Source organism: Polyodon spathula, chromosome 3 (genome assembly GCF_017654505.1).
Source record: "Polyodon spathula isolate WHYD16114869_AA chromosome 3, ASM1765450v1, whole genome shotgun sequence".
NCBI lineage: Eukaryota > Metazoa > Chordata > Actinopteri > Acipenseriformes > Polyodontidae > Polyodon > Polyodon spathula.
In genome coordinates this window covers 73,268,666-73,282,259 of record NC_054536.1, presented here as the reverse complement: position 1 = coordinate 73,282,259, position 13,594 = coordinate 73,268,666, and the positions used below count along the sequence as shown (strand labels likewise).

The following is a 13,594-nucleotide window of genomic DNA, read 5'->3' as shown; positions in this document are numbered from 1 at the left end:
GGGTAGCGCGAAGGATGAAATAGAAATGGTGGAAATGACAAATGACTGCTTCCTAACACAATTTGTGAAGGCACCCACTAGAGGGGAGGCATGCCTTGATTTAGTCTTTTCAAATAACGAAGATAGAATAACTAAAACAGAGGTCAGAGAACCACTGGCAAACTCAGACCACAACATGGTCTCATTTGAAGTGTTTTTTAAATCCCCAAAAGTAAAGACTAAAGCTAAGGTTTACAATTTTAGAAAAGCAAACTATGAAGGTATGAAACAGAGACTAACAGAAGTAGATTGGAGTAAAATAGAGAAAACACCCACAGAAGAAGGATGGTTGTTCTTCAAAAATGTAGTACTAGAGGCGCAAAACAATTATATCCCTAAAGTAGACAAATCTAAATGTAAAACTAAATTGCCAAAATGGTTTAATAGATCAATTAAAAAAAATTAAAAAATATTCAGCGAAAAAAGGCACTTTACAGAGCATTAAAAAAGGACCAAAAAGAAAGTACGCAGAAAGAGTACACAGAACTGCAAACGCAAGTCAAAAAGGAAGTTAGAAAGGCCAAGAGAGAAATAGAAATGAACATTGCTAAGGGAGCTAAAACCAATTCCAAAATGTTTTTCCAATATTACAACAGCAAGAGAACATTCAAAGAGGAGATTAAATGTTTAAGAGATACAAATGGCAAAATCGTAGAGGAAGAAAAAAAAATAGCAAATATGTTAAATGATTACTTTTCACAAGTTTTTACAAAGGAAGATACTGACAACATGCCCCACATGTCATCCAGTTCCTATCCAGTTTTAAATAACTTTAGCATAACTGAGGCAGAAGTGTTAAAGGGACTAGGAGCTCTTAAAATAAACAAATCCCCTGGGCCGGATGAGATCCTCCCAGTAGTACTCAAAGAAATGAAAGAAGTAATTTACAAACCGCTAACCAAGATCATGCAGCAGTCTCTTGACACAGGGGTGGTACCGACAGACTGGAAAATTGCAAACGTAATACCGATCCACAAAAAGGGAAACAAAACTGAACCAGGTAACTACAGACCAGTAAGCCTGACTTCTATTATATGCAAACTTATGGAAACTATAATAAGATCCAAAATGGAAAATTACCTATATGGTAACAGGGTCCTGGGAGACAGTCAACATGGTTTTAGGAAAGGGAGATCGTGCCTAACTAACTTGCTTGATTTTTTTGAGGATGCAACATCGATAATGGATAATTGCAAAGCATATGACATGGTTTATTTAGATTTCCAGAAAGCTTTTGACAAAGTCCCGCACAAAAGATTAATTCTCAAACTGAACGCAGTTGGGATTCAAGGAAACACATGTACATGGATTAGGGAGTGGTTAACATGTAGAAAACAGAAAGTACTGATTAGAGGAAAAACCTCAGAATGGAGTGTGGTAACCAGCGGTGTACCACAGGGATCAGTATTAGGTCCTCTGCTATTCCTAATCTACATTAATGACTTAGATTCTGGTATAGTAAGCAAACTTGTTAAATTTGCAGACGACACAAAAGTAGGAGGAGAGGCAAACACTGTTGCAGCAGCAAAGGTCATTCAAAATGATCTAGACAAGATTCAGAACTGGGCAGACACATGGCAAATGACATTTAATAGAGAAAAGTGTAAGGTACTGCACGCAGGAAATAAAAATGTACATTATAAATATCATATGGGAGATATTGAAATTGGAGAAGGAATCTATGAAAAAGACCTAGGAGTTTTTGTTGACTCAGAAATGTCTTCATCTAGACAATGTGGGGAAGCTATAAAAAAGGCTAACAAGATGCTCGGATACATTGTGAAAAGTGTTGAATTTAAATCAAGGGAAGTAATGTTAAAACTGTACAATGCACTAGTAAGACCTCATCTTGAATATTGTGTTCAGTTCTGGTCACCTTGCTATAAAAAAGATATTGCTGCTCTAGAAAGAGTGCAAAGAAGAGCGACCAGAATTATTCCGGGCTTAAAAGGCATGTCATATGCAGACAGGCTAAAAGAATTGAATCTGTTCAGTCTTGAACAAAGAAGACTACGTGGCGACCTAATTCAAGCATTCAAAATTCTAAAAGGTATTGACAGTGTCGACCCAAGGGACTTTTTCAGCCTGAAAAAAGAAACAAGGACCAGGGGTCACAAATGGAGTTTAGAAAAAGGGGCATTCAGAACAGAAAATAGGAGACACTTTTTTACACAGAGAATTGTGAGGGTCTGGAATCAACTCCCCAGTAATGTTGTTGAAGCTGACACCCTGGGATCCTTCAAGAAGCTGCTTGATGAGATTTTGGGATCAATAAGCTACTAACAACCAAACGAGCAAGATGGGCCAAATGGCCTCCTCTCGTTTGTAAACTTTCTTATGTTCTTATGTTCTTATTTAACATTGCAATACGGAATATCTCCCATCACGATCATTATTTAACACAGGTATTTAGATGTATGGTTAATACCACAAGCTAGGACAGTTTTGCTTACAGTAGGCCAGTCTGGGGTCTAAAGGATTCCGAGCCCCGTAGTAGTAATAGGCATCATCATACGGGGTTCTGTAATTATCGGTCAGTGTAGGAGGCAGGGGTGGAGGCACACTTGTAATCCTGCAAAAATACAAATAAAGAGACATATGAAAAGTAAGTTTCAGGTAAACTTTTTTTTTTTTTTTTTAAAGGTATTGTTCTGCAGATACTAAAGTTTAATATTGTTTATGCGAGGAGTACGGTATAGGAACCACTGTTACTTTAAGATACATATATACATACATTTCTTTTTTTATTATAGTACTTGCATTTTAAATTTGACTCTAGAACAGCTTGCACCTACTTACACCACCTATTAAAACCACAAAAACTGTATTTTTAAAAAAATTTTAAAATTACAAAATTAAAAAAAAATAAAATTTCAGATATTAAACTGACTTACATCCCGCAAAAAAAAAAAATACCTGGGGGCAACAATTTCTCCAAGGGTACTGGACAGCCCTCTGTGGAACTCCTCATTGAGGGGTACACCCTCACTTCTACCAGCACCTCCCATCCCTGCTGCATCTCCAGCTGCTAAGATACCCAAAGCCCGAGTGTAGTCAATGGGAGGAGCCTGGAACGCTACTCTGGGTCTCTCGGGTGGGCGTCTCTCTTCAGCAACAGGAGGGGGTCTTTCTTCATGAGGCCTCCTTATTGGTTCAGACCCAAACTCACCAAGACCCACCCCTGATCGATATGGCACATCTCTTGTTTTGTTGTCATATTCCCGAGTTATTGCCCCAAACTGTTTGATTCTATCAGGCTGCAAGAAATTCCAGGGAATTCAAATCAAATTAAATACACAAAAGAGACACTTTATATACCATTACCTAGCACAGCCCAATTAAGCTTGTAGCTAAAATACTGTATTTTATTGTAGTATAAAAAATTAAGTGTTAAGGGCTCCCGAGTGGCGTATCCAGTAAAGGCACTCTGTGTGGAGTGCAGGATGCGCCCTATAGCCTGGAGGTCACGGGGGGTTGGGCTTAGGTCAGCCAGAGCGTCCTTGGCTCACTGCGCACCAGCGACCCCTGTAGACTGTCCGGGCGCCTGCGGATTTGCCTGCAAGTTGCCCAGAGCTGCATTGTCCTCCGACACTATAGCTCTGGGTTGGCTGCATGGCAGGCCTGCATAGTGAAAAGAAGCGGTCGGCTGGCAGGAAAAGCTTCAGAGGACAGCGTGTGTTAGTCTTTGCCACTCCCGAGTAAGGGGTGAGCTGAGCCTAAAAAATACAATTGGATATTTATAATTGGTTGAAAAAAAACAGGCTAAAATAAATTTTTTTTTTTATTTATTTATTTTTTTTTAATTGTGTGACTTGAGTGATTCAGGGGCAACTTATTTCCGAGTCAATACAGTATTATAAAACACAACACTTCCCACTGGAAGCAACAGGAATAATCATGCACAGCAAATTTAGCAATATGTACAGGCAATATACAAATCAATACTATAGAAATAGAGGTACAAATTTGTAAACCATAACTTCACAAAAAGCCATGATGGGGTCACAAACATCCCTTTGCTATTAAAATTGACAAAATGTAACAAAGCCCTCCAAAGATACCCTTTGATGTTCTTTACTGCTATTGTTAAATGCAATATCTACAGAGAACTATAAAATGCATTTGAATGTGCTGAATAAATATATGGCGTATACATCTGTGCAGTTCTAGGAATCATGTGAAAAGGTATTTGCTCTTGTATAAAATGTTCTATCCTATTGTAGCTGTATGTACAGCACCCCATCCTCATCCCCTCACCGGTACTGTATAATTGTTGCATCCCTGGGCTAGGGTATTTATGCTTATTTTTTTGTTTATTGTTTTTTTTTTTTTTTAATGGTTGTAAATGAAAGGTTGCACTACTGTGATAAATAACAAATGAATACATGCATTCAAAACACACACCACAAGGTTTACCTCTTTGCTTTGCTGGAAAAATAAGTGTAAAAGCACTATCAAGGTTTGTTCAAAGTGCAGAAGAATATCAACATTGCAGGTAAGTTTAAGTTTGTTTTATTTTTTAAATTTTTTTTAAGCTCAGTGATCCTTGCAAAACCCCCACCTTGTTCCAACATTAAGATTTGTTTAATGTTATTTTATCAACAACTTTTTAAAACCAAAATGTTGAATAAATCGCTGTAGACAGTAGTATGCCAAAAAAGAACTGTCGTGTCTGTATTTTGGGAAATTGCATGCAAACACCATGTGTAATACAGGTAATAAAAAATAGAAAACAGGTTCTACAAACTATGTTATATAGGCTAACTTTAATACATTTGTGATTCTGGATTTACCATGCTTTAAACTTGGCCAAATCCAGCTTCAATTCCAGCTCAGCTTATGTCTGGTACATACAGCAAATTACCAAGCATATTCGAGACGAGAACTGACCTCAGTTCTTTATCACACACACGTGTACCATGCACTACCTGTTTCTCTGGATCGACTGCTCCAGAAGCTGCAACTCTGAGCCCCAGTTCTTTTTCCCTGGAAACAAAAATGAAACATAAAGACATCTGCATTAAACATATGCTGTTGTAGAACATCTAACAGTTAAGGGCCCCCAGTGCTCTTAAGACATTGGATTGTGTTGAATACTGATTGCCACTGTCAGAGTGAATGTGGACAGTATTACCGTTTCTTATTCCTTTGCTGCTCTGCCATCTGTTCCTGCAGCTCTTGTCTGTATTTCTCTTTTCTCTTCTGCTGTGCAAGATCTCTGTCTGCTCCTCCTAAAGACACCAAAACAAGCTCTAATTAAAAATGCAAGTTATACCCTAGGTATGACTAATTCCAGTATAGACCACAGAGTATTACCTCCCAACCAGCAATACATTTCTATGTATACTCATTAATGGAACCATACATTACAACATGCAATCAGCATATATTAAGAAAAGTAACTGGCATTTGTCATGAACGTCACCTACTCCTACTAGGTTTCATTGAATAGCTTTACATTTACTGGGTGTACATTTCTACATATCATGGATCAACTATCAAATTAAGGAACATAAAACATAAAATCTCACAATCTGGGCGAGTCTGAACCCTAAGAAGCCAAACAGCAGGATTCTTCGGTTTTAAAGACCTATTTTTTAGCAGTGGTGTGCAAGCTGCACTCACTGACTTACTACCAAAGAACCTGTGTAAGTGACAATGCATATATAATATAAACTGACCAATCATCAATCCTGTAGCAAACACACCATCCTCTGTATTGGCTGCCGATTTTGATCTCTCATTAGGCCTGTAAGATGAAGTCAGCATTTGAGGCCTGAAAACAAATGCATGGAAAGATGAAGGAGGTTGTTAGCCACAAATCTAGAGTACTGGAAACTCCAAAAAGTCAATTACTTCATCTTTCACAACTCATTTTCTCCCTGGCATTCTATTTAGAAATTTTGTTTTCAGATACACTTCAGCTCTTTTGCTTTGTTTTGTTTTTTTCATTACAGCCCATTATGCTAAGTGTTTGAAGCACACTAAAATAAATCACTTTGCTGTCAGTACCATCAACCAGATTTCTTTGACTAATGAACTAATGGTCTGGATTCAATGCAATTTCTCCTATGTTGTGCAGTCTACCTACATTCACAACCCCCAATCGTTAGTTAAAATAACAGCTTTCCCATCAGAGCTAAACACCTTTTTTTTTTGTACATTCTGTAGATCATTAACCTTGTAATATGATATCTGTCTAGCCTGGAGTTATTGTCTAATAAAGTGTCACAAGACCAAATAGTTTGTGCTATTGCCCACAAACCATTACTCTTGTGCTCAGTAGTCAAAGAACTCCACAACCTAAACCTGGTGTCTTACAATAACAGTGTACAAAAGAAGCGGGTCAAAACAATTCTTCAACCTGAGGCCTCTGTGATCGTCTGTGTATCTTCTTTTGCCATCAAGCTCACACTATTCAAAATGTATGTTTTACAAACTGCTCAATACATTCAAAACACAATGGATATACAAGACCATTACTAAAGCTACTGTTACCTCTACAGCTGAAGACAAAAAGACGGTCTAGCAAATAGTGTGGGTTAGTTTTTTTTGTTTATTTGTTTGTTTGTTTTTTAAATCTGTGCTTCGCTTTTATCCCATTCTTTGAAAAAAGGTTTAATATAACAAATATTACTGGAGGTTTCACATTATGGTGGAAGAAAATATCCCTTTGGTTGAAAAGATGAATTATATAACAGTTTATTTCCTCAGAAAGGGTATTACTTGGCTTTTCCTGCAGCTGAGAGCGGTCTCCTGCTTGGCATTTCCCGGTAGTCATCTTCATAGTTCAGGGGAGCATCTCGGTCCTTTCTCTCTCTATAAGGCCTGGGGTTTAAAATAAATTATTAAAGACTTTAGATTTCTAAATGAAAGGTGGGAGCACAGTAATGTGTGCTAGATACATTGTAATATATGGAGATTTTATATGAAAATAATTATTGAAGAGCTGCACAAACACATCTGATAATTCAGCCATTTGATACGTGTTTCACATTTTAGCCCAGTTTCTATTAGATACTCGCCCGCTTTTGACAACCCCCGCACAGTAGCAGACTACAGTACGTTTTTGTCACACTTATTCCAAAGAAGACTGGGAACGGAGACCACCCTTCCAGCCTTTTTTGGCAGCACTTCCTTCAGAATATGAAGGAAAAGCAGTGCTGGGCAAGTGAGTAGACAAACAGACAGTAATGGTCCAATGCTATCAAATAAACAACACATTTTAAATCTCCCAAAATGTTACCGATTTTCATTTTTCTGTCTGTGGGCGTAATAGTCAATTTCTTGGTAATCCTCATATTCATCAAGTCTTCTGTCCCTCCGTCTTGGCATGTCCCTGAGAAGAAAAAAAAAAGGACACATTTCAACTAATAAAGGATTACAAAAACATTTTAAAAAATATTAATTATTTAGAAAATTCCGTAGGAAGGAGTTAAAATGGTACTAACAACAATGACCTACTTATGTGGCAATTTGACACCCCTGAATGTGCACTTTAAAAAAGAAGCATTGTGAGGCTGTTCAAGTTTCAAGCCAATATCTATAGTCTATGAGTAAACAATTTGTTAGAATATTCCATAAACATCTGTCTATTGTTACCACTGCTTAGTGTTTGGCTGCCCTGCCCTTTTAATATTTCCACAAGATGTAAATTGCAAAACGAATCAGTTATTCTAGTTCAGGCACAGCAAATCCACCAACCTTCTTGTGCCTCAGCCTTAACAATGGTTAGAAGCAAGACCTCACTGGAAACAAGCCCCCTCCGTTGGGCTACCCTGAGTAAACAGAATTGAATATATAACCTCATGAACAGGGATACTAGGTATCTGTCTGCTGCAGAATAACCCGGAAACACACACAGACATTTTCAATGCTGTCGGAGAATGTTTGGTTTTACACTTGGGGCTTCGGAGGACAGCGTGTTTGTCTTTGCCCCTCCCGAGTCAGCACAGGGGTGGTAGCGGCGAGCTGAGCCTTACAAACAATTGGACATTCTACATTGGGATTAAATAATAACAACTGGCGACAACTAAATTACTAAAAAATAAATTAAATAAATAAATATACTGTATTATTGACTGATGGCACTGGTGAGCTTGTAACTTCCTTAGCATTTAAAAGTGTACCAATAAATACGTCCTGTCTTAACTGTTATTCCATAGTACTGTTTGTGTATCTTCTAATGTGATGGTGGGACTCAATTTTAGCACAGTATCTTTTTTTTTTTTTGTCTGCCAATTTCGTTTTTTTTTATTGCAGGATCCCTGCTCAGGAGTGAAACTGCTCATGACAGTACCTTTCTGATTTGTGGTTCCCTCTGCGCTGTCTTTTCTCTGTGAATCCAGGTTCCTCGCTCTGCCGTGGGTGCCTTCTTTCATGGCTCTCTAGTGCTTCGGCGTCTTCGGCATCGCGGTGGTATTTCCGCTCATCGAGTTCAGAATCGTAGTCTAGCCTGGCGAGTCGAGGTCTCCTCTCTTCCTCCAGCCATGCCCTGCCCTCCTCTTGCCTCCTTGCCTTTAACAAGACCTGGGATTCTGTGAGGGTGGCAGCATCTCTCCTGGGAGGAGGGGTGAGTGCCCTGTCTCGTGGCGTTGGCTGAACCTCTGGGTACAGTTCAGGCAAGACTCTGCTAGAGACAGGAGGCTCCTCATTTCTGTCCCAGCGGTACTGATAGAGAACACAAAGAAAGGATCAGACAAGCCGGCACTGGCAGGTAATTGTAGTTTCATCCCAGTTCTTAGTGGTCACGAGTCACAAGACTTCCATCAAAACTTGCCCTCAGAAAGTCCAGAAACTGGATGTGTTTGTAAAATTGACAAGACCAAAGTCATACTATGCAACTTACTTAGTATGACTTGTTCCTCTCTCACTGTACTGATCACACTGGAGATAAGAGGAAGACTACATTGAAAACATGCACCTACTGGCTGCTGCCTGCGCCTTATTTTCAAACTGTGCTTTTCTATTCATTAATATAGGGTAATTTAAAAAAAACACAGATACAAGCAGGGAATAGCAATGTATAGATAAAGAAATAGACAGGTCATTAAATTATGTACTAAATTGGGTATTAAATCAATAAATAACTTCTATAAATCTTAGAAATAATCAATTGTTAGCACAAAACTCCCAAAACTATAACTCAGGTCTACATTAACTTGTGCTATATAAATATGAGCCTAAATAACAAAATAAAATACTTGAGTTAAATGGTGCAACATGTATCAGGTACTTATTAATAAACATAGAAACTGTGCCTTTCGTGTAACAGGTTTGTAAAATAAAGAACAGTATCTGTATTGTATTGAACTGTACATGGAACACAGTGACAATAATCTTAAGCATACCATGGTATCTGTATCATATCTGTGAGATTGACTTGGTAAAGTAGTAACATTACACATTAAGGATCACTAGTCATTCAGTAATACCAACTGTAGATTTATGTTTTGTCAGAATATTGTAATAATATTCCAATCTTATTTTAAAACCTGCCAACAGTATACCTACCTGTATAGTACTCCTTGTTTCTCTCTTCAAAGCATTTTCCTCTTGTCCCCTAAGAAACTGATTATACTCCTTGTTTCTCTCGCTTCGTAATCTATCCTAAAAATGCAGAGGAAAGAAAACAAGCAGAATCAATTAGACAAAATGGTCCGGAATAAGGGCCACCCTGTCACTCAGCGTATATATATAAAAAATAAAAAAGGGCTTCTCAAAGGTCTGAAGAAAAACATGAACATTTTCAAACAGAGTGCAATGAGATAAGCTGTGTTTCAGTGGAAACTCCTAATTGACACTCTGCTCAACTACTGTAAACTCAGTAAAACCACATTCGTAATTAACAGTAGGACCCTCATTAAGTAGGTCTTAAGGGTACATAAGGACCTTTCTATTTTATTGCGTTACACGTTCCCATGTGTTGCTACAACTTTTTTACGCAAGGTGTGTGTATTGTTTTATTTTTTTTACATTTTGACCACTTTTAAATTGCAATCTGCCTCAAGATGGCTTCACATATGTCCGCATGGACCTCTCAGAACTAGATTTCCCATCATTCTCCTGCTCACTAGTAAAACCATCTCAGTTACATAATCTCTATTAAGTCAACAGTAGAGGGTTCCCTGAGCAGCTCAGCAGCCACTGGCATCCAAGCTGGTGCTTTCAATCTGAACAAAGGGATTTATTTTGGTGCTAAAGCTGTTGCTTAGTTACACCATTTGGCAAGCTCATCACTTGTGGTAGCTTCCAACTCCCTAATAACAAATGTCCTTAGGAAAACAATGGGTCCACTCCACTGGTAAGAAAACTTAGGTGGGTTAGGGTGTCCTAAAAATTCAGTTAAAAGCAATAATAATTATAGTTAATTGTGCTGTAACACTGACGTACATAAGCAATAAGACCCTCCACACCAGGCACTGCCATGCATTATATGACCATTTGCTTGTAATAATGCCCTTAACTTCGTCTCAGGTCATACAATGCCTGGCAATGCTCTCTGTGTCAGGTCTTATTGCTAGCATACCATTTTTTTGTGTCAATATACCACCTGTACCTTTGCAGATCTTCTCTCTCCAATGGGCAGTGAAAGCCCCTGAGTGTTTGGGTCTGCCCCACCTGTGATGATTTCATTTTTCTGCAAGATAAGAAATACAGAAACTCTAATACTGTGATTTTAACATTTAATTAATTGTATCAGCCAAAATGTTTTATATGTTAACGGCATAAAAATGTGGTGTCCCAATATAACATTGTTTGGAAGGCATTTCCTTTTGGACACTTAGTTTAGAGGAGCAATAAAATGTTATAAAAACCATGTGAACTGTTGCAGTGTGATTGAGAACTTGTAACAATATCCCAAAAGTGAAAAATACCTGTTAGATTTTGTTAAGCAGGAACATAGCCTGTTTCAAATAGAATTTGGTAACCAAAGGTATTCATGATATTAATCATTAGATTTGGATTTACAGGGCTCTGTTCACAAAGCTTTAACTCACAAGTTATTTAAAAGAATAATGTATAAATGTATAAATCAAGTCAGATATTCCTGAAACTGTTCGGGATTATTGTTGATTTCATTAACAACAGTTTGTTAAATATCACACTATTTTATTCATGAAAAACAAATCTTAAAACCACTCCTGTGTTAAAACTCTGTTAATAGAGCCCATCATATCAATCTTTCGTTCAAAAGGCATCATCAAGATTTAAGTCTTGATAATTATTGTAATTTGAAATTCCTTAATCACGTGTAATTAAATACAGGCTTCATTCACATTTACAGTTTTGTTAACACAGGAGGAAAGCGTAAACATGCCAGACTAATGCAAAGCTAATCAAATCACTATGCGTGAAGGAGCTGGCACAGAAAGGACCGCAAAGCAGCAGGACATACTTATTTAAACACAATTAAAGTTCTGCCAATTTATTTATTTTTTTTTTTACTTTGCATAAAAGCAATAATTAATAATCAAATTGACAGAGCGAATAGTTTGTGGATACATTTCAACAACTATAAGCCAGCAAAAGCCTACAATAACTATAAAAAGATAAGGTGTACAAAACCTTGTTAGAACCCCTACCTTTCTTTCATCTCGAGCTACTTCCTGCAAGTTAGCACAAAAGCCATTAAGTGCAAGGTCACTTATTGCACTACAGATAACATTTAATTATGTTTAATTATACTTTATAGAATTAATTAAAAACTAAAATCTCATTTTTGTAACTTTTAAGGGCACTGTGATTTAAAACTGCAAAAAATCAATGTAGTTATATATAAAAGTAAGATTTGTTGAGAGTAATTTACCTGAGCCATATAGCGCCTGTAATCCTGTCGCAGTTCCTGCTTCAGTTTGTGCTTTTTCCTCTCATACTCATATCCAAGCGGCAAACTCAAGCCACAGTTCTCCTCTGAAATATGAAATGCACATTAGTAGCATTCTTACACCATATATATTTTACATGCAAGATTGTATTCAGGTTTTCTGTAACAAATGCTCAAAAGGTGAAATTCACATAAGTCTGACCTGTTTATATAAAATAGAGGTTGTCAGTCTGACGCAGAGTGTACTGGGTTGTCAAAAAACAACTGTCAAATAATTATTATTGTAGCAGCAGGTTAGTATTACACTCTACCAGACGAGCTTAGATGGCCCTCCTCTCGTTTGTAAATGTGTTGCTCTTCGAACATTTGGAAAGAAAAAAGGCAATGTTTACTGCAAAAATATGTAGTTTCACATGGATAAGTATTTTATTTTGAACAGGACATTACATTTTGAAATGCTTTTAAAAAAAAAAAAAAAACAGCTTTAGTTTTTAAGATCCTCAATTAATAAAATGTGGACTCCTAAACACACAAATCTGCCTGTCTGTCCGTCACACTATACCAGATGAACGCAATAACTCCCTTGATTTTTCAACAATCTTCACCAAACGTTTATCAAACACTCCTAGCCTCATTATAGACATTTGGGGTTGCATTCAGCCATAACCTGATACATCTTCGATTTTATATGATTTTATTTTAAGCTGTATATGCACTTATTCACTTTCTTATCTTAAGCAGTCCACGTTATACCACATCTGCCTAATGCACGTGCAAAAAACTGTAGAGAGCGGTCAGAAGTTATTACGTAAGCATCTACAGTAAATCCTGAGACCCTATACTAAATGCATGCTCAGAATGAAGGTGAAAGGCTAGTAATCTTTTCAAAGGAACATCTCAGAGTGAAGCCTGTATCATTAGTTCATAAAGTATCTTAATCTCTGTTAAGCATGCAGGCTGCAGCCCCTGCTAAGTGCACTAATCCAGCAGCAAAAGACAGTGCTCCCTGTAAACGTAAATATAGAAAGAGTATTGAAATCAAGAATTTGAGACAAAGTGCAAGAGGCTCACTCCTGCTCCTTTGTTTAACTGTGCGGCTGACATGGCACATTCATTGTTAAATGCTATTCAACTACCAATACAAACATTATGTTACAATTTAACCCTGGCACACTGTTGAACTGCAACACATACTGTACTACAACAGCGTACTATCACCAACAATAGAAAGTCGCACCACAAATCAAAGATCAGGGGAACTTGGGGGAAAAAACCTGCTTTCATTCTACTTTACAATGAAGCAAGCTTGGAACACCAGCAGCACCACCTGTGCATCCCTGCCGATGACATACCTTTGACATTGTTATTATGCGAATTCTGTGGTGAGGGCCACTTGCTTGGAGGAATATTTTCTTTGATCCTTGAGTTGTAAACTGGGTCGGCCTTGGTCTGCAACAATAAAAAAAGGTAAAACATATTTTTTTAAATTTAAAATGACTTAAACTAGTCAAAAACAATTACTTAACAACAAATTCTTGAATTTCTAAAAGTAGTTTAATTTGTAGCAAAAATAAACAGTGATAAAGGCATTTGCCAAAACCTTGGTCTAGTTTCTTACCAGTTTTATCATTTAAAAAAAAAAAATAGGTACTCCTTATACATAAATTTACTACTTTAACATAGTCCAGATTATCATTTTTTGTTCAAAAGCTTCTCTCCCTCTGAGTA

The 13,594-nt window shown here is 37.4% G+C and overlaps 1 protein-coding gene across 2 annotated transcripts in view; it reads right to left on the bottom strand.

Moving 5' to 3' along the window:
• LOC121313396 (centrosome and spindle pole-associated protein 1-like) overlaps window positions 1–13,594 on the bottom strand; it is a 33,478-nt gene that overhangs the window by 14,075 nt on the left and 5,809 nt on the right. The window contains exons 3-15 of one of the 2 annotated variants that reach the window (XM_041245879.1): window positions 13,219–13,315; window positions 11,849–11,952; window positions 11,625–11,648; window positions 10,598–10,678; window positions 9,553–9,648; window positions 8,339–8,709; window positions 7,286–7,378; window positions 6,766–6,867; window positions 5,721–5,815; window positions 5,174–5,270; window positions 4,968–5,025; window positions 2,956–3,296; window positions 2,493–2,611 (exon numbers count right to left, since the gene is read on the bottom strand). In XM_041245879.1, the coding sequence (XP_041101813.1) occupies window positions 2,493–2,611; window positions 2,956–3,296; window positions 4,968–5,025; window positions 5,174–5,270; window positions 5,721–5,815; window positions 6,766–6,867; window positions 7,286–7,378; window positions 8,339–8,709; window positions 9,553–9,648; window positions 10,598–10,678; window positions 11,625–11,648; window positions 11,849–11,952; window positions 13,219–13,315 (1,678 nt within the window). The remainder of the gene's footprint in view (window positions 1–2,492; window positions 2,612–2,955; window positions 3,297–4,967; window positions 5,026–5,173; window positions 5,271–5,720; window positions 5,816–6,765; window positions 6,868–7,285; window positions 7,379–8,338; window positions 8,710–9,552; window positions 9,649–10,597; window positions 10,679–11,624; window positions 11,649–11,848; window positions 11,953–13,218; window positions 13,316–13,594) is intronic. The other variant, XM_041245881.1, reaches the window with a different exon arrangement.